The following is a 26,557-nucleotide window of genomic DNA, read 5'->3' on the forward strand; positions in this document are numbered from 1 at the left end:
GTGCAATCATTGATTGATTACATAATTAAAATCAATAAAGATTATCATAAAATATTTTCTTAATCAATTGTCTAATAGCATAAGTAAACCACTAGTGCTTCATCTGAAGATGTAACTTTTAGAATTTTAATTGAATAAGTCCTCAATAAAAAAATTAAATAATTTATTTATTCATCAAGAAATAATTAATCTATTAATTGATTAATCAACAAATCAAAAATATCCTTTATAGCCACATCACTTGGTCACTGTCGTGTCCAATTATCAGCTTCCTAGGTCAAAAGGTGCCTGAGATTGCCCAGATGAGAAAGAAAATAAATAAATGACTAATAATGAAAATAAATAAATAATAATCATAAAAAAATTAAATGATGAATCAATTCGCTAATAGGACACATAAACCACCACCATTTCATCAGTTCATTTCATGAACCACCATTTCATCCGGATCTGTAACTTAAATTTTTAAAATTAATTAAGTCATTAACCAAACAATTAAATAATGAATCAATGAATTGATTAATCAATAAATCAAAAATAGCCTTCCCAGCCAAATCGCTTGGTCATTGTCATGTCCAAATATCAGCTTCCGAACTCAAAAGGTGCCTGAGATAATGCCCAGAAGAGAAAGGAAATGTATAAGTACTTAATTAAGCGCTAATAATTAAATAACTCCTCAATTAATTGATTAAACAAAAAATACCCGTTTTTGACAAAGGTCACTATTGTGCTGAAATTTCAGCTTCCTAGCTCAAAGGATGGCTGAGATATCGCCCGGACAAACAAACAAACAAACAAGAAAACAAACAACCATAATGAAAACTGAGTACTCCCTTTCAGCGTGTGTCATTGCCGAGCCCCCTTCGGTGCCCGGCAATGACGTTATGCAGCGCCTGGAGATGGCATAGGAAAGGTGCAGTGTATAACAAACAAACAAACAGAGTGAAAACTGAGTACTCCCTTTCAGTGTGCGTCATTGCCGTGCCCCCTTCGGTGCCCGGCAATGACGTTATGCAGCGCCTGGAGATGGCATAGGAAAGGTGCAGTGTATAACAAACAAACAAACAGAGTGAAAACTGAGTACTCCCTTTCAGTGTGCGTCATTGCCGAGCCCCCTTCAGTGCCCGGCGATGACGTTATGCAGCACCTGGAGATGGCATAGGAAAGGTGCGGTGTATAACAAACAAACAACCAGAGTGAAAACTGAGTACTCCCTTTCAGTGTGCGTCATTGCCGTGCCCCCTTCAGTGCCCGGCAATGACGTTATGCAGCGCCTGGAGATGGCATAGGAAAGGAGCGGTGTACAATAAAGGGAGCGGGAGACAAGATGGGGAGAGAGAGGGAAGCACACAAGTACAACAGAAGAGAACAGGGACATCGGGAGATCTGTGGGAGGAAGATGGCTTGGGGGGAGGAGGCATGGGAAGGGGGGGGGGGGGTGGGAGAGGCATAAAACACATGGACACTGCTGGGACTTCAAGGAAAGAAGTCGGGGTTTCAAAAAAGTGGGTTTTGGATGAAAATAACGGGGGTAGAAAAAATGAAGGTTTTGGAAGGGGGAAGATAAGATATGGTGGTGAACAGCTGTTTTAAAGACCTGGAGGGTGGCGTGGGATTGAAGAGAGTGAGGGAGTTTGTTCCAGAGGCAGGAGAAAAGAGCAATGAAAGAGTGAAGGTGAGCAGCAAGTCTTAATTTTGGCGGTTTCACCAGAAGAGGGTTGCTGGCAGATCTTGTGCGACCTGAAGGAATATTTGAGGTACAGAGCACAGACAGAGCTGGGGGAGCAAGGCTGGAGAGGAGTCGATAGACGACAAAGTCCACCAACCTGCCAGCGGTGAGAGAGTGAAAGGACCTCATAATTAGCTTCATCACGGGAGATTGCAATGATTCAAATAGATTTTTTTGTTTCTAAAATACCATTTGTTTATATTTTTGTTTTGTTTTTGTTTATTGAAAATATTGTTTGTTTAAAAAAAAATTTTGATTCAAATATTTTCAAATACAGTCACCTGAAAAAGTCAGTACACCCCATGGAAAGTTTTGACTTTTTCAACATATTTCAACATACAGCTATTTGATCTTCATTTCAACAATATTGATAGATAAAGGTGATATAATACAACAAATATCATGAAACATTTACATTTTGTAGTCCATTGTATAATTTATATAAACATAAATGCAAATTTCACATGTGGAAAAAGTAAGTACACCCCTACATTTATCACGACTTCAAATACCTAAAATTAGAATCAGGTGCACCAGCTCAGGTGCAAATGATTAGAACATCTTTAGAGAGGATCTTGAAGGAACCTGTCTTATTTAAACCTCAGACATTTCGTTTGGGTTGCTCTTTGTTGTTGAAGTGTGTGGCGTCACCATGCCTAGATCAAAAGAGCTCTCTGAGGCCTTCAGAAAGAAGGTTATAGATGGTTATAGATGAAGGTTATATAGATGTTATAGATGTTATCTTTTTAACATATGTGGACATATCAATATTCGATCTTCATTTAAACAGTATCTATAGATAAAGGTGATCTAATTGAACAAAAAACAATGAAGGATTGACTTTGCAATAATTTATTCAACAAAAAATTAACAGAGATGCCATTTTCTTCTGTAGAAAAGTAATTACACCCTTGGCTCTAATAGGTGGTATTGCTCCCTTTGGCAGAAACAACCTCAAGTAGGCGTTTCTTATAACTGTCTACCAGTCTCTGACATCGACTAGGAGAAATTTTTGCCCACTCCTCCATTCAGAATTATTTCAGCTGTGTGATGTTTGAGGGGTTTCTTGCATGCACAGCTCGTTTCAAATCCCCCCACAACATCTCGATGGGATTTAGATCCGGGCTTTGACTTGGCCATTCCAGAACCCTCCATTTATTTCTTTTCAGCCATTCCTTGGTGGATTTACTGGTATGTTTAGGGTCATTGTCATGTTGTGCAAGGTCCACCTTCGGTTGAGCTTCACCTTTCCGACAGATGGCCTCACATTATCCTCAAGCACCCTCTGGTACAATTAAGAATTCATAGTGGATTATATGGTGGTGAGCTGCCCAGGCCCTGATGCAGCAAAGCTGCCCCAAACCATAATATTTCCACCACCATGCTTTACAGTTGGTATCAGGTTCTTGTGGTCAAATGCTGTCTTTGGTTTTCACCAAACATGTCTTCTGGTACTGTGGCCAAATAGCTCTACCTTTGACTCATCTGTCCAGAGCACATTGTTCCAGAAGTGCTGGTCTTTGCCTAGGTGTTCATTGGCAAACTTTAATCTTGCCCTGATGTTCTTTCTGGACAGCAAAGGTTCCCTCCTGGCACACCTCCCATGTAGATCAAATTTGTGAGCCTCTTTCTAATGGTAGACTCGTGCACATTGACATCAACAGTGGCAAGAGCTACCCGTAGGTCCCGTGATGACATTCTGGGGTTCTTCGAGACATCTTTCAGCATCTTGCGGTCTGCTCTCGGGCTGAACTTGCTGGGGCGGCCTGGCCTGAACAAGTTGGCAGTTGTTTGGAATCTTCTCCACTTGTAGATGATCTTCCGGACATACGAATGATTGATTTCAAATTGTTTGGAGATCTTTTTAAATCCCTTCCCAGACTCGTAGGCATCTATAACATTCCTTCTGAAGGCCTCAGAGAGCTCTTTTGATCTAGGCATGGTGACGCCACACACTTCAGCAACATCGAGCAAACCAAACGAAATGTCTGAGGTTTAAATAAGACAGGTTCCTCCAAGATCCTCTCCAACGATGTTCTAATCATTTGCACCTGAGCTGGTGCACCCTATTCTAAATTTAGGTATTTGAAGTAGTGATAAATGTAGGGGTGTACTTACTTTTTCCACATGTGAAATTTGCATTTATATTTATTTAAATTATACAATGGACTACAAAATGTAAATGTTTCATGATATTTGTTATACTATTTCACCTTTATCTATCAATATTGTTGAAATGAAGATCAAATAGCTGTATGTTGAAATATGTTGAAAAAGTCAAAACTTTCCATGGGGTGTACTTACTTTTTCACGTGACTGTATATTTCCAAAAAATGATTTTGAGATATCTTGTTCACAGACAGACAGACAGGCAGACAGGGGTGAAAACATAACCTCCATCCACCTTTGGTGGCGGAGGTAATAAACTGTACTTCTTGGACAATAGTGAGTTCTGCAAACCTTTTGAATCCCCACGTATCTTTATCGAACAAGTTATTTTAAACGTATAATTAATCTCATTTTGAGCACGTTTACGAGTTGTTTACCTGCATTATTGTCAATTACCTTGAAAAGAGGTTGTGTCATATTGATTAGCTTTAATTTTTTACAGGTTTGTGGCTTTTGCTGATGTTTAAAGCTATTTCTCTCAAATGTTTTTGTAATCTTTGTATCAAAATCTAGAAGGAAGAGGCTCTCAATATTAATGTCGATTTTTCCACAACACTGGCCTTAAATCATGTAATCTTGTCACTCTAGGAATATGCGCTCTTGAAAGACATCGAAAGCGCAGCTGCGTATACCATATTTTTGCCAACCGAAGAAGCCATGGACCTTTTCCGAAAAGGCAGACCCACTCATCCAGTAAGTGCAAATCAATTCTTTTCATATGAAATTGCAATTAGCTTTCACCCAAGGATTTTGGAAGGGAGCTTTGGATGAGAATCTTGATATTGCCTTTATTAGTTGCAGCCCGCATAGGCAATAAAACGATGTACATTACAAGCAATGCTCCAAAATCCCTAGGTATATTCTCCTACCTAGCTCGGCTTACCGCAAGCTTAGAACAAAAATCCCATTATTGCTGCCCTCAGCTGGATTTGAAGTAATAATTTTCAGGATACAGGTTCATCATCACTGTTCGGCCACCACTTCACTTTTTGGTCACGGCCTCCCAGCTTGTTTCAAGTGTTATGTGCATTTTCCTAATTGTGATTTTCAGCAAAGCTTTTGCTTTATTGTTTGAAAATTGTAAATTCTGAGATACGTCTTGATGTATTAGTAAGCACTGATATGTGGGGGAAGATTTGCAGTATGTTCTACTTGAAGGTACACAATGTTAATTTTCTTTAAGGTTGCTCATTTCTTCTTTTGATTTGCTTATTTACATTTTTCCGAATCCGCAGTAGACACACGGATTCTGCAATTAAAAAAAGATGGCAATATGCTGTCTGCTGTGATTCACAAGGGCAATTAACATTCCATTAAGATGTCCGTTGGTTGGTGTTTCATGATATTAGTGTGTCTTGCATCTCTGCTTCTGCAATTTCCATTAAGGAATTATAATAAAATAAATTGTAATTTGCTTTTCTTTGGAGCGTTTATACACACAATATGAAAGAATAATGTGTTATGTTAATTATGCGAACTAACAAATATTAAAAATATCAAAAACTTGGAATAAAATGTTAATACACATTTATCTATCGACATTGTTTCATGGTATATGGTCATTTAAATTAGAGATTTAATTTGTTGGCTGAAAGTTCAATGCTCTGGTATTAGATAACGTGTAGAAGCAGCAAGGACAGTCTTAACTACTGTTAAATGGGACATGCAATAATTGTTAGCCTGTCCACTGCACAGCAGGAGTCGGGTTTTGTAATCACTTCTGTGTGTCTGTCTGTCTGTCTGTCTGTCTGTCTGTCTGTCTGTGTGTGTGTGGGTGTGTGTGTCTGTCCAGGCCGTAACTTTTTTTTTGCCATTTTAGCTATTGCCATCAAATATTCACCAAAGCTTTATTATGATAATATGCAGAAGGCAAATAAATATTTTTGTCAAAAGGTCAAAAGGTCAAAAGGTCAAAGGTCAGCATCATATAAAAACATAAATTTTCATCCAATTGACCTGAAATTAAAATTTACCAATTGAGTGTTGTCGTCATATTTTTCAATAAACCTTCAGTATGATAATATGGAGAAGACAAATTAATATTTTGGTCAAAAGTTCGTTCACAAGGTTAAACGTCAGCGTTATCTAAAATCGTCAATTTTTATCCAATTGACCTGAAATTTGAATTTACCATTTCAGTTGTGGCATCAATTTTCAGCAACGCTTTGTTGTGAGAATGTGGAGAAGGCAAATTAATAATTCGGTCAAAAGGTCAAAGGTCAGCATCACAAAAAATCGTCGATTTTCATCCGATTGACCTGAAATTTGAAGAATTTGCATATTGAGTCATTGAATTGGTTCACCAATCAAAAGGTAGGAGTCGATTGTTTGTTTGTTTTTCGATCAAAAAGTCAAAGGTCAAGGTTGCATAAAATCATCAATTTTCATTCAATTGACCTGGAATTTTAGGAACTTGCATATTGGGTCACATAATTGGTTCAACAATCAAAAGATAGAAGCTGATTATTTTTTGGATCTAAAGCTCAAAAGTCAAGGCTGCATAAAATCATCAATTTTCATTTTGTGTTTTTTTTAAACTGTTTTCATTATTTTGAGCATACAGAAGAGGAAGAAGCAGGCGTCTGCATACAAATGGGTGTGGATGGGCGTTGCTTTTTCAGATGCTGTCTAGTTTTATTTTTATTTTGATCAATTGTCTGCTGTAAACCTGTGTACTAATTCAAGAATAATAGTTTTCTAGTTTAATGTTCAATTGGTAATGTTTTAACTCTTGTTTCATTTCTTCAACAATAGATGAATAACACAGTGATTGACCATTATGTGGACATTAATGATTTAGCTTATTGTCCCCCGTCGCACCGCGGAGCGAAAGGGGGACTATGGTTTTCCCCTCCGTCCGTGTGTCCGTGCGTCCGTGCGTGCGTGCGTGCGTCCGTACGTGTGTGCGTGTGTGCGTGCGTCCGTGCATGCGGGCGTAAGCGAAGGACCGAATTCTAATTTGGTGTGTGGGTGCAACCCACGTCAAAATCCAAGATGGCCGCCGCCATGTATGTCTGACGCCATGTATGTCTGAGGCTATTGAAAATTGGGTCGCCACGTCAAAATCCAAGATGGCAGCCGCCTTGTATGTCTGAACCTTGTGTGCAAAATATCTTCAAAAATAAACGAACTACTAACTTCTCATCTGGTGTGTGTGTGTATCTACGCATAAGGGAGAACGCTATTGAAAATTGGGTCACCACGTCAAAATCCAAGATGGCCACCACCATATATATGTCTGAACCTTGTGTGCAAAATATCTTCAAAAATAAACGAACTACTAACTTCTAATCTGGTGTGTGTGTGTATCTACGCATAAGGGAGAACGCTATTGAAAATTGGGTCGCCATGTCAAAATCCAAGATGGCCGCCTTGCGTCTTCCCCTTTGTCAACTCACATCGCTTCAACGACAGGGGACCTCGGCGTAACGCTTGTTTCTTCTTTCGTATGCAGCATATGGCTGTGTGTAGCACCATTTACTGGGGGCACAGCTGTGCCGCTGGTGCAGTTCCCCCCTCTCGGTTAGAGCAGGAATTTTGGAATTTGGCCAGAGTGCCGGAAATAACTTGCCTACTTTTTCTCGAAAGACACCGTGTGATATTTAGTGTCCACCACCAAAAAGTGCTCACAGAAAGTCATCCAGATCAACATCCATCTGAGGGACGTCACACATATGTTGATGATCTTCCTCCCCCTCTCAAAGCATGCTTGATGAAACACCGGATACCAGTTTGCTTCCTTGTGTCACTAATGTTCTGTGAATTGGCCACAAATTCTTCATACATTACAGTTAGTCACAACAAATTACAGCACATCCAATTCGCCTCTTGTTTCATGCTCCAAATGTGCTGGTGAGCCTCAAGTAGATTGGCAGCAAGTGCAACATTAACTCAACGAATATTCTTCTTCCTCTTCTAAAGTTGGAAGCCAAATTTGGTTTGTGTCGATCCTCAGCTTCCAGTCTTCTCAATCAAGCATTGTGTTGTGCAGTTCCTCAGTCTCCATGCCATATCTCTCTTAAACATCTTGATGTAGTTGAGAGCTCGTCTGCCCCACTTCGGCCTTCAATGTTTAGGTGTTCAGAGCATAAGATTGGTAGCACGTTCGTTTTTGCATTGGTTGTAGTACCTAGCAATCCTGAGACATCTCTTTCAAATTTTAACAGACAACCTTGGGAGAGAACCATGTAGCTCTTTTTATGCCCTTTGTTCAGACCAATTGACATTGGAAGCTGAACAAATAAGTCGAGTACAGCATCCATCAAGTCTCTTCTCATGGGTCTATGTGAGGGTCCATGTTTCACTTCCATAAAGCAGGACGGATTCAACTATTGCCATGAACAGTCATTCCTTGATACGACGAGAGAATTTCGACTTACATATTCTTGAAAACTCATTGCAATCTCTTCATGCAGCAACCTTTCTTCATTTGATATCCCAAGCAGTTGTGTTATCTCAAGAACCAAGATATTAGGAGTAATTGACTGTTTCAAGTTTTATTCCATAATTTGATGTGATTGATATGAAACCTCTCTGGACTGAATGAATGTCATCACTTTAGTTTTATTAGCATTCATTTTCGCCCTATATTTCCAGCATTTGCTTTGACTATCTTGAGAAGTTATTGCACTTGCTCATTTTCTTCTGACAATAAGGGTGTGTCATCAGTAAGAACCTGAAACCCCCCCAAAAAATCCCATCACCAGCATCATAGGTACAAATATATCCTTGGATGCATACGGCCCTCATCCCTTGAGCGAAACATATTTTTAACGAAGCGCATCTAGATGCCGTACACACAATTCCTCCTGGCTGGATTCACCTATACATTAGACATTGTTTGTTACAGTTGTTGAGTACTATACTTGTTTGGTAAAACTTTATGCCATACTTTCTAAAGTAACTTGGACCTGTCAAAATATTGTCCCCTATTGTTGTATTTTAGAACCCATTACTTGAAAAGTACATTCTTCTTCTTTGTTCATATGCAGCACAATGCTGCGGGCGTGTCTGTTCCGCTGATGCAATGCCCTCTGCTCATCAGAGCAGGAATTTGGAATTTGGGCATGTTGCTGGTGATAGCTCACTTACTCTACACGATGGACTCGGTGGGATCTTTAACATCCACCAATGATTGCTGGAAGATGGGACGCCCAGTTTAATGTCCATCAGAGGGATGGCCCACACATTGATGAATCACCATGCCTGTGAAACACCAAGATGACAATTTATAGCTGGGTCGGGATTCAAACCCAGGCTAGACTGCTTTGAGACATGTGTGCGTACCTATAGGCCATAAAAAGTACATAAAATCACTGCACAAAAATAACATTGTCTTGGGCATAGTTCTGCAGGGCATTGAAAGAGCCTGTCGGCTTATGAGCATGCCAATGTAGATCGGCGAATACAGTGGACAGACACACATCGAGCATCAATGCATGTTACCCTTATCTGGAATGCATTGGGTGCATTTACCTTGTATATAACTCGATAAGTTAATCAAAAGTAGAAAGAGCATTTACTAAACCTTCATCAAATGCATCTTTTCCATCTTCTTTTCACAGCAATATTTTACCACTTGAAGCCGCACCTGTCAAATTGCCATAGTGTCTTGATTTGAGATTTGATAGATGCATTGATCCATTCAGCAGCTTTTTTCTGTAATGAACTGGTAATACAAACAATGCCTTAAGGGCATTGATAAAATTTCAAAACATTTGATAAAATTTCAAAAGTGCACATCGTTTGCTTTCAGAATTGTTGAATGAACCACATCCACTGATTAGCTAGTGAGAGTTATTTCCCAAATGAATCCTTAGGTATATATAAAGATTCGTTTGCAATATATTTTGTCAGATTTGATAGAACCAAAAACAACAAATAACTTGCCAATTTTTGTTTAAAATTTCCAATCAGTGGAATAGATATCTAAAGCATGTGATCTGAGATGTAATGCTATTTCCATAAAGTTTTGGATCGGTGAACACTGGCTATGGAGCAGGACGTGTGGCTTTCAAAAGAAACAAAATCACTCGATAATGGAAAAACGTTCGTATTCCCATTCATACATAAATGACCTTCATAATTTGAATTGCATGAAATATCCATGCCCTTTAAACTAATATGAATGACTACACCATATCTATATGACACATCGATCCCACAACAAAATGGATATTGAAACGTTCCACCAATTATATAAAGCATTTCTTAATGGAGAGGCGTCTGGAATTCAACAAAGACATTTATTTTCAACAAAAAGTGGAAAACGTAGCAGAACACAGTGTGGGCAACGTTCATACACAGTCGGACCCCGACATTCGCTTGCCAACATTTGTGGGTTCCACGTATTCACAGCTGATAAATTGTGACCCGATTCTACATTTGCAGCCTTGTGTCCTTCGTATTCGCGGTTTTTCACGGGCGCAAAAATAAAAACATTTCTCAACAGCCTCGCACATGACACTTCTTAAATAAGTTTCCACCCATCATAAATACAGTAAACCACTTAAAGCCACACATAAACCATTTCCAACCAGCCGTGCATATAATAGTTCTAAAAGCATCTTCCATGTGTCATGCACAAAGCAGCAACCACGAGATTCAACATTCTTTTCGTGGGCGCATTCGCGGGATTTTCTTTGACATTTGTGGGTTTTTCCTCGACATTCGGAGGATTTTCCACGAATCAGGAACCGCTGGGAATATATCCCCCATTCCCCCATTGAAACAGTGCCCCCAACATTCGTGGATTCTACAATTGCGGCATTTTACAGGAACATATTGTGTCGGAGGATACGTGTGGGGAGGTGGGGTGTGGGGGGGGCGGAGTGGGGGAGAAGCCAGAGTGCTTACCTTCATGGATCCCACCGGCAGTCTTCACCCTATAATAAATAAACTCAAACGAACAGGATTTTAAATGTACAAAAATAAGCAGGTTTATTAAAGAAAATGCCGGTAACAGGAAAAGCACGATAAAACGAAGATCCTAAATTGAGGGACCCTCCACACAGACTTGTATACAGACAAATGGGAAAAATAACGATATAAAATAAAAGGTGTGGTTGGCACTTATCTGCGAGCGGCTTCCGAATCTTGTCAGGAATTGTCTCAGGCCCGCGTTAACGCAATCCGTATGCGGCTCCGGCCTTGGCGGGGAGAAGGCCTCAGTCCCCCCTCGTTTCACTACGGGCCGCGCCTGTCCACTCGCCGTTCCTGCCTCCATGTCGATGCTGGGAGAGACCAAAATGTGACCCAAAGTCCAAAACAAGAAGGCGCAAGAGAGAGTGTCGGCACACAACCGTCCGCTATGGCATCCAGAACGAGAAGGAAAAATGTCCGCCGCTCCAACTATTTTGTACCCATGGCTCAGATGTCATCTCGCCACGTCTCCATCTCTGCTCCTATCAGCGAGTGCCATCTTACCAGTACTTGTTCAAATCAAATCCCCTGCCCAATCACCGCTTTTTGGGCATGTCTCCATGGAGCTACCTGTCCTGTGCGCTTACCAAGTCGGTGTAATCAGTGGTAGCACTTCATGCCTGGCTTCGGATGGTTTTTATTAATCAGTGTATTTAAATACGCAATTCTGGCTTGGTGTCCAATGCGGTGTCATACCCTCGGAGAAAGGAGAAATTACAGATGCAACGACACACAGGGGGTTAATTTACCCATAATCCCTCGCTAATTAACAAGCCCCACCCCTCGTGATGGGGACGAAGATACAAGCTTAAACGACAGTCTGGTCCACACAAATTCCCTACTTATGGTACATCGAGATGGTTCTTCTTCTTCACGACAGTCGGAGCACACTAATCTATACACTCTACCTGAACTAAGGTATCCCTACCCCCCCAAATGTAACAATATCGCCCGCGAATGTCGGGATCCACTGTATGTAAAATGCTATATGTATTTCACATTGCTCTTCAACATGTAAATATTTCCTCGACTATAAATTAAAATATTACCACAGAAAATGTATCTACACATAGCAAGTGTGGCAATAACCTGCATACTTTGTTGACGATGACATTTTCGTTTCTGCACCTAAGGTTTGAAATAACTCAACCGGCCAAGAATTAATGGCATTGTTCTTACTACACCTGCTTGACCTGCAATAGTGTACCAGAATTTTGATTTTGAAGATGTGATGTAATCCTAATGGCCTCTTCCTGTGACTGATACATATTTTATTCTCTCTTATAATGCTACAGAATTATGAACAAGTGAAATACCATGTGATCGTGGGTGCACGCCTTCGCACCAATGACATTAGATCTGGCATGCACATGTCCTCCATGCTGGGGCCTTCCTTTCAGCTGGCCTTCTTTCATCGTGAGAACCAGGTACATTCCAAACTTCACCATGCCATCTCTTACCTGAAAACTTTACTTTTTTCAGCTAACCTTTAAAGCATTAGTTCGATTCTGGAGTTCACCATTCTATCTTATCTACCACCTCTCCTCTCCAGATCTTAAACCAGCTCTTTAATACACTCTTTATTGAAAGGTAATGTCAGCACCTCACCTTCTAAGAGGACTCTTCTCTTTCAGCATAAGTATCACCTGGGATGCCGGAGTAGTTGTGCGGTCCCTATGATGAATACGTTATTGTCGGGAATCCCAGGGGTCGCATCAACTCGCAGTGCGATTGATCTTTTTCAGATATCACTTGTTATCTCCCGAGGTCCAAAAGACGTTTTCGCAGTGATGACCAATGAATTATAAAGCAGGAAGATTTATCCTCCCCTGCTATCACTATGACCAATTTTAATTTTTACCATTCAGCCTCTCAATCAATAATCAAATTGATTAAGTGCTTCAGCTTCCTCTTCTTCTTTCCTGCACCTGCGCATATATAGTGAAATCCGCTATTTGAACTGAACGCCTTGGAATTAAAGCTGGCTTTGGCTGTCCGTGACTCTCCCGGTATTAACCAAGAGGAGCCACGCGACAATATGTAATTCCCTCGAGCCTTATATTTTTGCATATGAAGAACATACATGCAAACGCTGCACTGTATATCCATTTTGGCCATTTTGAGAACATCGGCATAATTTTACTGCGGCCTTATGAAATGGAATCAAAATGGCTATGGCTATGGATTCAAAAGAGGGCTACTTATTTAAGAAAAGTAACACAGATGATTATGTGTAAAATTAAACAATCTGACTTTATTATTTTTCTCTGATTTAGTCAAATTTATATCCTTTTGTGGGCAAAATTATTTATCATCTATATCCATTGGCTTTTTAGTTCAAATTTATATCCATCATTCACTGTGTTTGATCATTTCAAAGGTTGTACTTCTGTTCTGCTAAACCCGTCATTATTTTAGTTAGAGTGGATTATAAACACTAGTGGGGTCACCCGTGGGAATCCCACGGGCATGGAGGTGTATCGTTGCGATCGGTGCAGCCGTTTTTGCGGTACCCGGGACAATAACATTAGGCGGGAGTCCAAACCTGAAAATGCTGAAGACCAAAGCTGAAATTGGAAAAACAATATAGCCTACTTTACTCCAGGGGGTCCCAGGATTACCCACCCAAAATTTCATTAAGATCGGTTCAGCCGTTTTTGCGGTACCTGGGAACGGACGGACAGACAGACAGACAAACGGACGGACGGACAGACAGACAGACGGATGGACATTTGGTGAATTATAGTAAGATGACTAGAACACCAAAAAAAAACAAAAAAAAAACATTTCAGCATTTTAATCCTTCAGCTGCAAAATACGCATTGCGAAAATCCCTCATAAAATCACAAAAAGTGTCATATCTACTAACTACTGCTGATGTAGTCTGATACCACAGACTTCAAAACACTGTCATTGATTGCCTATGAATAGTATGACACTAAATGGTCATTTGTCCATGGTAAAGTATTGTTACGTTTACGGAGGCGAAGGGGGGAGGGGGGTTAAAGATTACCTTAGAAGATATAGAACTGTATAGAGTAGCACGGTATGTGTGAGAGTAGGAAGCCAATGTCGATGTAAGAAGTAGGAACCCGTCAGCTTGAGGATTGTCTGTTTGAATGTGCACCACATGAAGGTTGGTGCTTTGTAATAAATAATGATAGATTAAGTAAAGGAACCATGTGTAGTACCTCCCTTTAAACATTTACCGGGTGCATGGGTGACAGAGTTCTAAGAGCAGAGAGGAACGAGGCAGATCATGGGATTCTGCCGGGCAAGGAGAGAGTGGTGGAGCTATGATCATCTCATAGAAGAGGTGGAGCCCAACGCCTGGAGGAGCAGAGGGTTGTGAATGGATACAAGAAAGAAGCTGAAAAAAGGCGCAATAGGGTTGCGCTAGTTCTGAGTGGAAGGGGGAGGAGCTTGTCAGGCTCAAGTGATCGTGCAGATCTGAGGAGGAAGCGGAGGAGCATTGCCTGGGGAGACGAGGGAGGATCTAGTAGCTCTCAGTTGGGTGTGCTAGGAGAAGCGGAACTGTTCAAAGGAGAGATTGCGAGTCTGTGAGGAAAACCGTGAGGAAAACTGAGAGAGATCTGAGGAGAATTGGGAGTGAGGAGAGCTTGAAGGATGTCATCCTGTCTGCCTGCCTTTTTGTCTTCCTGATGTCTCCTCATCATCCTTCCCATTGTCCTGCCCATCACCTCCTCATTGCCTGCTACGTGCCCATCCTCCCCTCCCCTAATACCAGCAGAGATAAGTCACCTGATTTCGTCCCTTTCCCTGTGATTGTGTCCCGTGTGAGGCGCCTTGGTTTTTATAGGATTCATTTTCCTTCATTGTAAATAATTACTATTTGATTACCCTTTCATCCCGCCATCAAATCCCCCTGTTGGGTTCATCTTCTCCTGGTTTTGTTTTGTTCGGAAATAAACCAGTTTGTGGGGTTTTTTAAAGCATTAATCTTCTCGTGATTCTCCTCAGGTCCGCACGAGCATATCTCACCATAAATTGAACAAAGTCTGAGGGAGTTAGTGCCTATTCGGTCACTATCACTAACACCTATGTGGTATCATGCTCGCATGAAACTTGTGGGATTTCCCCTCCAAAGCTGTGTCTAAATTGCTTTGTTTTGATCCATTTGATTTGTTGTTTGTAGGATTTTCCTTGCGCTTCATATTGATCAGCGAGGGTTCATCTGGCTCATTTATGTCGTCGAAGGTATTGATATCGAGTTGAATTGGGAGAAACTCTGTTGAAAAATGTCAGCAACTCACATACACGAGGCTGCATTCATGGGAGCTGCCATATTGTGCAATGACGTCATGCGGTGTGCTGTGATTGGTCTCGTGGATTTCCTGCCTGTTATATACACAATCGGGAGTGGTGCTTACAGTGTTTTGAAATGAAAGGTAAATGTGTGTGGCGTTTTACATGGCGTATGTGGCATTTTGAACAAAAACGAGACTTGGCTATGGAAAGATACACTACATGACCAAAAGTATGCGGACACCCCTTCTAATTCGTGATTCGTCTGTTTCAGCCACACGCATTGCTGACAGGTATATATAATCAAGCACACAGCCATGGCAATCTCCATGGACAAACATTGGCAGGAGAAGGGCCGTACTGAAGAGTTCAGTGACTTTCAACGTGGCACCGTCATCGGATTCCACCTTTCCAACAAGCCCACAGGTGTCTCTTAGAACGACCTGAGTATAATAATCTACCAAATAAAACACAATGTCAGTTTGTGTGTTTGTCCAGATGTCTGTCCCCCTTTATAAGGGTAGGTTTTAAAGGCCAATCTTTTACCACGAATGTGTATTCACGATGGCCTATTTTCTTGAGGATACAACAAACTCAAAAACCAACCAACCACCTTTAGAGGCCATTTTTCTCCGCAGAGCAGGGGTTGGCCTTTTTCCGGCACCGTGGTCCCCTTTTTGAAGCAATTAGGCCGTGGGCAGTCCCTATGAAAAGGCCCTAAAACCACTTTTCGTTCCGAGGAAGGGGTGCGAGGTGAACTTTGGGCTGCAGGTAGACACCTATATGGTGGACATTAGGACAAAAGTTCTCCACGAGATCTTGGCCCAATTAGGCACAGTGAGCTGTCGAAGTTGGTCGCCAGGGTGCGAAAAGTGGCATTTTCGCATTTTCCCCATTTTGGTAATCGTATATCTCCGCGAATATACATCTCCCAAGCCTCAACTCTAGCGGGCCGTCAGATACTAGAACATATATCACGAATCAGAATTATCGAGCATGTAAACATTTTATTGTCAAGATAATGAAAACTGCAACAAGGTGCATCATTCAGAAAAATAGCGATTTTTAAGGATTTCCTTCATTTTTACGAGTCTGTATCTACCTCCAATACGGACCGAGATGTCTGAAATGACTGAAGACAACAGGACGTACTACTATCCTCCACTTTTGAAAACATCGTGGTCCTGGGGTGGCCAATGTGGAAATAATAAAGGATGCAAATCGGTAATTTAGCCCGAGCGCGATCAAATCCTTTTGATTAGCACTAATTATCTCGACATTGACAAGGCTTCATCTTCCACATCGACTGACCTAGAGATTTGAAACTGCGCATACGGATACAACCACCTGCTTACTTAACATTCATGGAATACCGCCATCGTACTCCGACAGTAATTAGGCACTTCGTCATTAAAAGACGGATAACATTCTCATCTTATACATGTATGACACTTTCTGTGCAGTACAGAAATGGAAATGTACAGAAATGTACAGGAAATGTACAGAAAAATGTACAGAAATGGAAATTCTTCATTGGAAAAAATGGAAATGGAAAAAATGGAAAAATGGAAATGTAAAAAATGGAAAAATGGGGAAAAAAATGGGAAAAATGGAAATGAAAAAAAAAATGGGAAAATTAAATGTACTTTCTGTGCAGTACAGAAATGGAAATGTACAGAAATGTACAGAAATGTACAGAAAAATGTACAGAAATGGAAATTAGAACAGTGAAGCTGTTAACTAACCTACACCAGATTCCACTAAAGGGAAGACTACACAGTCATCTTCACAAAATTACTAATCAAGCCTTAATTATCTTCCTGTGACTGATTAAGCCATGTATCACAATCTGTCAATCTCACTTAAACACGAATGGAAATTCAGACATCGGTAGGAAACCACCTCAAAAATTTTCACGATCTCAAAAATGATCACATTTGATTTAGCTCATAACAAATGGCTTCGTTACCTACTTGCTGTGAGAGTTTCGGCTTGAACGAGTTTATCCCGCTTCGGCCCATGGACTCGGTTAAGGTAACGTGAATCTTTCTTGCAAATGATGCAAATACGTGGGAGGATGTGGCCTTGTGAAGAGATTGGCAATGCCGATCTTGATCGCAGACTCTTTTTTGGTGACGACAGCACACCAGGCTTTTGAACAGAAGCATCTACTGCAGATACTTCAGTGGCTCCCTCAAAAGCGTGCAAGCATCGTTTCTTACTCGCAAGCTGTCTCTTTTTATCAGTGAACCGTCTATAGCACGTTGGATGGTAACCAGCACTCGGTGGAATATCGGAGAAGTCAATGCCAGCATGACCGCGACCGGGCGATTTCACCACTTTCCCCGTCTAAATCGAACCATTTTCCTGAGCACTCGCGATATTTACCCCATCTAACCTCAGTAAATGGACACACATTCTGTTCTTGTACCGATGACGGATGCAAAACACACCATAAAGGCGACTTCTCCGTAGATTTTGCTCGGGACATAACCAAGTTCAGGCCGACGTGGAGGCTGCCATGACAGTACAAGTAGTGCCCGTGTTTACAAAAATACGGCTCCTGATTGGTTGCGGCTGATACTGCTGCGCCGGATGGCCGACTTACTGGCCAACGTACGCAGTTAATCGCCGATTACACTTTGAAAAATAGTGCGTGTAACTCCTCATTAATGCTCAGACTTGGGCGTTGTTCACGCGGCGAACTTTTTACACAATACAGCAAATATCATTTGGACAATATTGTGAGTGAAAATAAGTCGCACCCTTGTCACGGAACGAAACGGAACGATAGTGGCGGACAGCCCAGGGCCTAATGTTTTATGGCCAGATGCCCTTCCTGCCGCCAACCCTGTTAGTCACCTCTTGCGACACACAGGGAATTACCAGTGAACTGGTACTCAATTTGCCAACCTCGGCAGGATGACAGGCTGAGTCAACCCCCCTGGCACTAATTCAGCGATCGACTGGGATTCAAACCCAGGATCCTAGGTTCCCAAGTTGGCATCCTAACCGCTAAGCCAACACCGGGCTTAGGATACATCAAACTCGATAAAACATTTTCCATAACAGTTATTGGTTCATGAGTTATCAAACAGAGTGACCACTATATTCGTCAAGGGTGTGTGTCTGTCTGTGTGTCTGTCAGTCTGTCTGTCTGTCCGCAGCATAACTACCCAATTATATCATCCGATCTTGATGAAACTTGGGTGGGAGGTTGATATCATGATCTAGTTGTGTCCTGCCTAGAGTGGGCGTATTGCGCCCATTGTGGGTGGAGCAACGCCCAAAAAAGATCTCTTTTTAGGGGGGCAATCGAGTTCAAGCTACATCTTCTCCAAGGGGTTTGGTGGAATCTGACAGGGGTTTCGGTATTTGGTGAGGCCAATGTCATGTGTCTAGCCCCACGGAGCTCGATTTTTCATTTTCGCCCCAAGGTCAAGATCACAAGGTCAGGAAATGTCGAAAAGTCCATTTTTGATGGTTTTATTGCATTGTTCGCTTCCTGATAGGGTGAAATGTCGTACATGATCTTATATTATCACATACATCATGAAATACAAGTTTTCCAACAAATTACAGAAATCCAACAAATCTTCGACCTTTGACCTTTGAAGGTCACAAAGGTCAAAGTTTCAAAGTTGTCGGAATCGAACCGAATTTTCGGGATTGTGCAGCTAACTAACCTCATAACTGATTATACATTATTTTCTATCTCATTTCAAGGTCAGTAACCTTCGTTTTGACATTTCCGGGCCTGACCTGTACGGGCCTGTTTCGGTTATAGTCCGTCCTTTGTCATTGAATACCGCTCGCTCGTGAACCATCATCGTCTCCTGACTTGTGTCTCTTCTATTGGAAATGTAGACGGTGGCTTGCAAACCGAGCCTCAAAGGCGGTGTACAGAAACATTTTTTTTTTAATTAAAAATAAATACAAGACGCAGGGAGGTTAAATTCGCTGCACCTGATGTGCAACGCACGCAGAGTAAAACGAGTGTTCATTTACGTCCGTATGATGTCTAATAAATAAAGAAGATATAATAAACACACCTGACACTAGGCCGAGTCTTCAGACTTTGGCACGCTCACGAGGCTGCACCGTCAATAAACTGTTCCAACACGTCATATTTTTCGGGGTTTTTACTCGTAAAATCATAAATCACATATAAAACCCTTATATTTCGATTAAAGACTTAGTAACATTATTGATAATGTGTTTGGAGCTAATACACAGTAAGTTGAACACAAAGCAAAGCACAAAATGGATGGTTTTGCATAAAATGTATCGACATTAAATGAGAGATGGGACCCATTTTATTAAGTTGTCCGTTTGCCTCTGCCTTTCTTGCTTTTTGACTTTATCTGTCTTGCTGCACGTAGATTCTTCTGATCACTCACCATCTCTCACAATTGTCTCGTTCCTTCTGACTACTGTCCATCCTGTCATCGTCCCATACTTTAACCTGGTTTCCCCAAGCTAGCTCAAGCAAAGCTATCGGTGATGTGCATCACGTGTGTGCAGCTGTACGTGAACAATGTTCCGGTGACGGATCCTGACATACTGACTGCACGTGGAGTGCTGCATGGGATTGGTCAAGTGTTGCCTGTTCAAAGGAATCGCTGCGATAGCAACGACACCAAACTCATTCCGGTACGTCATGTGCATCTACCAACTATATCTTTTGGGCACCTGATGTTCCATTTTTATCGCTTCCTTTTTATGGATCTCGCGTTCACGTTATCACACACTCAGGGGATTGCTTCTAAAACTGGCTTAAATCATTGTTCTCCATCAAGGGAAAGAATTCTGTTGTCAAACGATTTTTTTCCAGCACTAAATTTCGGATTTTTCTGGATTTTGTTTTCCCGGATTTTTTTCCCGGATTTTTTTTTCTACATTTTATTATGTGTGTCAAATGGTGTGTGTGAAAACATGGCACATTGGGAGCATGCCGTATAGCACACTTGATGTCGTTTGTGTGAAAATATGGCATTTGTACAAGTTGTCGGCCCCATTCAAAATGGCAAATTGCAATGTGGATGGTAAGTTGAAATTTTAATATGCACCACATACACAAGATTACATACGCAACCATAATGCATAATGGCAAATACTTGATAAATGTTAAAATTACAGTCGTGCCACATTGACTAAAATTGGTTTTGAATTTGTACATATGAAATTATTATTCTGGCCCAATATTGTACAATTTTGGTGGTGTTCTCTTGCGTTCCAGACCAAATGCAAGCGCTGCCTGTTCGGGCCGCATAAATGCCCTTCAGGTTCTTCATTGCTGGTGGGTCAATCGGCACTTATATAGATGGCCTCCTTGTCTGGCCTATTGAGGCAGAATATTACATAGCGGTATTAGGTCAATTCAGAAGGAGCTTCTTTAATTTCATCAAAAGGCCCAACATTTTAGCTACACACTTGCTTTTTCCGGGGCTGCACGACAAGGGTTAGGATTAGGGTTGTTAGTGTTAGAGGTAAGGTTAGGGTTAGGGTTGTTAGTGTTAGCGGTAGGGTTGGGGTTAGGGTTAGGGTTGTTAGGGTTAGGATAGGTTAGGTTGATATACCTACTGTAACAGGGGTACAGGCAGTTAGCTTGTAAATGCACAAATGGACTCTATGGGTTGTAATGGTGATCCTGGCGTATGTTTATGGTAAATGTTAAATGTAATTTCAGATTGAAGAACTTGTCTTGCTGGTGCAAACTTGGGTCGGTTTGCATTGGTGGGCATGTACAACAGTGTATGAAATGAACAGGATGTTGATTAATGTATGCTGAAGCAAGAGTAAGCTGACGTTTTTTGGAGTTGACCCTTCATCAGAGCAAAAGAGAGAAAACTGATTTTATAAAACTCCATTTTGCTCCGCAAAGGATTAACACTCAAAATGCCAACTTCTTGCTTCCCATGGCACTTAGCATTCCTCAACTTCCTGGTAATGTCATCCTTTTTTTGAAGTGACGGTGTGAACGTAATTTCATAATTTTTTTTCGTTTCGTAATCCTTTAATGAACGTTTAATGTTTAATGAACGTTTAATGTTTAATGAACGCTTAATGTTTAATGAACGTTTAATGCCCTTCGATGTCCGGGGCCGCACGCGCGCTACACTGGACGGGCCAGAGTGTACCTTGCCCTTCGCCGTCAGGCTCGGGTAAACCGCTGAGCCCCATCCATGATGGGGACTGGGGCTTAAGACAGTGTCCCACAAACGAGGAATTCCCAGTAAGCGCGAGTCATTAGCTCGCGTTGATCAAGTCCCTGCCCTTTGTACACACCGCCCGTCGCTACGACCGATCAGACGGTTTGTTGAGATCCTCGGATCAGCCCCTGCACGGGCCGTTCTCGGCTCGTGCCGGTGCACCGAAAAGATGAGCGAACTTGACTGTCTAGAGGAAGTAAAAGTCATAACAAGGTTTCCGTCGGTGAACCTGCGGAAGGATCATTATCGGGACAACATGAGAGCGAGCAAGACGCGAGACGTACATGGTACGTGATCGTCCATGTACTGTTTAGATTTTGATGATTTGCGTGTGATATGATTCAACGGATGTTTTTATGAATCGTTTAAAATAAAAAAAAGCCTTAAATTTCTGATATTTTACCTTTTCATTTGGGCTTCCCAATTGAAGCCCCGCCCGTCGGGCGGGTACTGTTGCTAGTTTTTCTAAATGTGATTTCACACTTACAGCTTACAAAATGTCAGAAAGACGAACATCGTAGTTGTGTGTGATTCCATTATCAATGACGAGAAAATAATGATCGTTTCATTTATAAACGTGTGCATTCTACTCCATAAATCTCTTTGTTGTTGACTTCCTCACAGGTCATCCTGAAGCTTACAAAAAGATGTGTCTATCTCCATAACATCTTCGGAATAACTCGCCGTATGGTGGGATGTCGCTACTTCTGCACGAAAACCACAATCGTAAGTAAGAGCAGTTGAGCTATGGCGGTGTGAACAGTGGCTTTAACCTCTCCTGTGAATGTGCCTTTCCAGTTTCCAGTGATTCATGAGGCAACCTTAAGCATGGGAAGAAATCTCAATTTTACTGAGTTTATCTTGGGTAAAATGCCAGGGGCAAAGAAAAGACCCCTTTATATAAGGGTATGTGCCATGTGGCAAAGTATAGAAATGAAGCGACATTCAAAAAATCTTGTGTGCATGCTGGACTGCCCTTGTGTTCTTAGGAGGAACCAAGTAATGCTCAAGAAAGGTTCATATAAAGGGGCGCCAATTTGATTCATCTAGCTGCATGAAGAAATAAATGTATTTTATTGGCCAGATGTAGGTCGCCCCTTTATATTAACTTTTCTGGAGCATTACTTGGTTCCTCCTCAGAGGCTGGCATCACAAGCAGTCACGGTTAATTGTCTCTCTTGGTTCCTGGCTGGCATCACAAGCAGTCACGGTTAATTTGCTCTCTTGGTTCCTGGCTGGCATCACAAGCAGTCATGGTTCATTTGTTGTCTTGGTTTGTGGCTGGCATCACAAGCGGTCATGGTTCATTTGTTCTCTTGGTTCCTGTCTGGCATCACAAGCGGTCACGGTTAATTTGCTCTCTTGGTTCCTGGCTGGCATCACAAGCAGTCACGGTTCATTTGTTCTCTTGGTTCCTGGGCGGCATCACAAGCGGTCACGGTTAATTTGCTCTCTTGGTTCCTGGCTGGCATCACAAGCAGTCACGGTTAATTTGCTCTCTTGGTTCCTGGCTGGCATCACAAGCAGTCATGGTTAATTTACTCTCTTGGTTCCTGGCTGGCATCACAAGCGGTCATGGTTAATTTGCTCTCTTGCTTCCTGGCTGGCATCACAAGCGGTCATGGTTCATTTGTTCTCTTGGTTTGTGGCTGGCATCACAAGCGGTCATGGTTCATTTGCTGTTTTGGTCTTAACTTTGATCGCAAGTGGTCACATTTTGCACTCTCTCTCTCTCTCTCTCTCTCTCTCTCTCTCTCTCTCTCTCTCTCTCTCTCTCTCTCTCTCTCTCTCTCTCTCTCTCGTGCCGGGCATGGTTGTAGGCTGTTGCATTCGCACACTCTCTCTGTTCCTGGTTGCGGGGAAAGCGAACGCATCCTTCTCCCTGATCCCGGTGATGCTGGCTTCGTGACAGCTGTGTTCCGTGGCGTGTGCGCCTGAGAGACTTCGGCCTGAACCAATCAATTAATTGATTAATTACTCAATTACGATTAATTAAGTACTTGTTTATTTCCTTTATCATCTAGGTAATATCTCAAGAACCTTTTGAGCTAGGAAGCTGATATTTGGAGAAGACAGTGCCCAAGTGATGTGGCTATAAGGATATTTTTGATTTATTGATTGATCAATTAATCGATTAATCATTTATTGATTAATCAATGAATCAGTTAATTATAAAAAAAATTCGATTAATGACTTTTAAAATTAATTTTAAATAAGTTACAGCTTAGGCTGAAACACTGGTGGTTGAGGTATGCTGTTCACCAATTGATTAAGAAATTATTTTATGATTATCATTTATTGATTTTAATTATGCAATTAATCAATCAATTATTGTACACATCTCCTTCCCAATACCGTCCTTATGTGCTGCATGGCAGTATCGCCGGGCACCTAAGGTGACCCGGCAATGCCGTGCACTGGATGTTATTTATTTATTTGGCATGGGGCGGTGTACTTTGAATGTATCTGTACTTGTTTTTGTTATTTTCTATTCTTATTTTATTTCATTTTTCCATGTTATTTTTTATTCTTCAACACATAAATTTGCAGTCAGGCCAAAATATTCACAGTCCCAACATTTGTGGGTTCCGTGTCTTCGCGGTTGATAAATTGCGATCTGCTTCTACATTCATGGCCATGTGTTCCACGTATCCGCAGTTTTTTGTGGCGCAAACATTTTTTTCCCATGAGCCGCGAGAATAACACAGTTCTCAAACATATCTTCCACGAGCCATACACAAATCAGCTGGATGCACGCAAAATAAACATATCTTGCACGATCCGCGAGCATGACCCATGTCTACATTCACAGATTTTTTCATGAATCATGAACCGCTGGGAAACTATCCCCCTTTCTACCATTGAAAAAAATGCCATGACATTCATGAATTTTCCTCGACATTCGCGGATTTTCCTTGACATTTGCGGATTTTCCTCGACATTTGCAGATTTCTTTGCCATTCGCAGATTTTCCTTGAATCAGGAACCGCGGGAACCTATCCCCTCTTTCCCATTGAAACAATGCCGCCACATTCACGGCATTTTCCAGGAATGTATCCCCCCGCGAATGTCGGGGCCATCTGTACATCACAAATTATTTTTTATTTTATTATCCCTGATGATGTCACAAAAACATTAGGTATTCTTCAAAAAAAAATTGGAGCATGTCTGAAAACAGAAACGTTTTTGGTCTCATGACTACAACAGTGCTTGTCATCATTAGTACAAAAACGCATGTGGATATGATATGGGAGATGGGGTTCTTTATTGACATCGATTTACTCATGGAGGGGTTTATTCATAAATCACATACAGGACCAAGATGTTAGCTAACTAACATCAATGTATTTTTAACATTAATTTCAAGGATTTGAATTTCATAATTTTTTTTTTTTTGGAAATACCGACTTTTTTCTTTCCTGGAAGTTCCAGCAGTGTCCATGTGTTTTATTCTTTCCCACCCCCCCCCCCCCCGCCTTCCCCTGCTTCCTCCCCCCAAGCCCCCACCGTACCACAGATCTTCCGTTGTCCCTGTTCTCTGCTGTTGAACTTGTGTGCTTCCCTCTCTCTCCCCATCTTGTCTCCCGCTCCCTTTTTTGTATGTTTTGTGTGTCCGTTTGTTGTTGTTTTTTGTGATTGATGTTAGTTCTTGCACGAGCCTCGATCTTGTATTTTTTTAAAAAGGAAGAAAAAGGATGGGTTCTTCCTCTCATGAGCTGGGAGTTCAGATGGGAATGGTACAGGCCAATGCAACTATGGGGTTATTGCAGTCATCGGTTTTTTTGTTTTACCGCACGTTTTTGAGACGGTGTGCTGTACGATTTTATTTTTCATCGACTTGGATACTATAAACTACCTACAGTAATTTTACTTGTCACAGATGCCAGACTGCTGCGATGGATACTTTGGGGGGCAATGCATGCCTTGCCCTGGTGCCGTGGATGCATGGTGCAATGATCATGGAGTGTGCAGTGATGGGTTGAATGGAACCGGTCGATGCATCTGTGAGGAAGGATTTGGAGGGACCGCGTGCGAACAGTGCCTGCCCGATCGCTATGGAAAACTATGCCAGCAGGGTATGTAAGATAAGTTGTACATTGATTACAAACACAATGCACTGAAAGTTATAAGCCGCTGGGAAAAAAATATCTTGTATACAAAAAATAAAAATAAAAATGTTCAGAATTACATTTACTCGTCTATTGATGGACAGGGAGTAGATTATCATGTTTATGAAGTCCTCAGTGAAAACCAATTTGGCTGGAGATGAAGACATGATGGAGGAAGAATTAATATAACTGGTTCCTGACTAAGATTGAACTCACCCTTCTGCACCCTGTAGAGCAATGAAACTGATTGTGATTTTTTTTTTCCCATGTCTTTTTTTTTCTTCCTGTTCGTCGTTTTCTTACACCCTAATGTTGCATCATGTTTTTCCTTATTTCATAAATATCTATCTATAATTCCAGTAATCTCTGTGTGTGTGTGTGTCTGTGTGTTTGTTTGTTTGTCTGTGACCGCTGTTTCTCGACAACCACGGGTCCGATATACTTGAAACTTGCCAGGTATATTGCTGGGGACCTGAGGATGTGCCTTTTCAAGGTTTCATATTAATCGGAGAAGTAGTTACCGAGCTATGGCGATTTATTTACCAAACTCCGCAAGCCGTTCGCTTTGGCTTTGCGAATGGACCAAACCATTTCATGTAAATAGAGGGGGGGGGGGGGATTGTCACCGTACTCGCAAGCCGTTCGCTTTGGCTTTGCGAATGGACCAAACCATTTCATGTAAATAGAGGGGGGGGGGATTGTCACCGTACTCGCAAGCCGTTCGCTCTGGCTTTGCGAATGGACCAAACCATTTCATGTAAATAGAGGGGGGGGGATATAATTTTAGATATCTATCTATAATTCCATTAATCTCTGTGTGTATGTGTGTATGTGTGTTTGTATGTGTGTATGTGTGTATGTGTGTATGTGTGTATGTTTGTCTGTGACCGCTGTTTCTCGACAACTACCGGTCCGATATACTTTAAACTTGCCAGGTATATTGCTGGGGACCCGAGGATGTGCCTTTTCAAGGTTTCATATTAATCGGAGAAGTAGTTACCGAGCTATGGCGATTTCTTTACCAAACACTGCAAGCCGTTCGCTTTGGACCAAACCATTGCATGTAAATAGAGGGGGGGGTTCTGTGGTCGTTGCGAATGGACCAAACCATTCATGTAAATAGAGGGGGGGGGGGTTCTGTGGTCGTTACT

The 26,557-nt window shown here is 41.6% G+C and overlaps 1 protein-coding gene across 1 annotated transcript in view; it reads left to right on the forward strand.

Annotated features, from left to right (window-relative positions):
* STAB2 (stabilin 2) overlaps nucleotides 1-26,557 on the forward strand; it is a 290,004-nt gene that overhangs the window by 130,047 nt on the left and 133,400 nt on the right. Inside the window, exons 33-38 of the mRNA XM_078775203.1 lie at nucleotides 4,487-4,591; nucleotides 12,115-12,246; nucleotides 19,610-19,738; nucleotides 20,325-20,384; nucleotides 21,922-22,023; nucleotides 25,178-25,373. Of these exons, the coding sequence (XP_078631329.1) occupies nucleotides 4,487-4,591; nucleotides 12,115-12,246; nucleotides 19,610-19,738; nucleotides 20,325-20,384; nucleotides 21,922-22,023; nucleotides 25,178-25,373 (724 nt within the window). The remainder of the gene's footprint in view (nucleotides 1-4,486; nucleotides 4,592-12,114; nucleotides 12,247-19,609; nucleotides 19,739-20,324; nucleotides 20,385-21,921; nucleotides 22,024-25,177; nucleotides 25,374-26,557) is intronic.

Source organism: Myxine glutinosa, chromosome 4 (genome assembly GCF_964187855.1).
Source record: "Myxine glutinosa chromosome 4, kmMyxGlut1.1, whole genome shotgun sequence".
NCBI classification, from domain to species: domain Eukaryota; kingdom Metazoa; phylum Chordata; class Myxini; order Myxiniformes; family Myxinidae; genus Myxine; species Myxine glutinosa.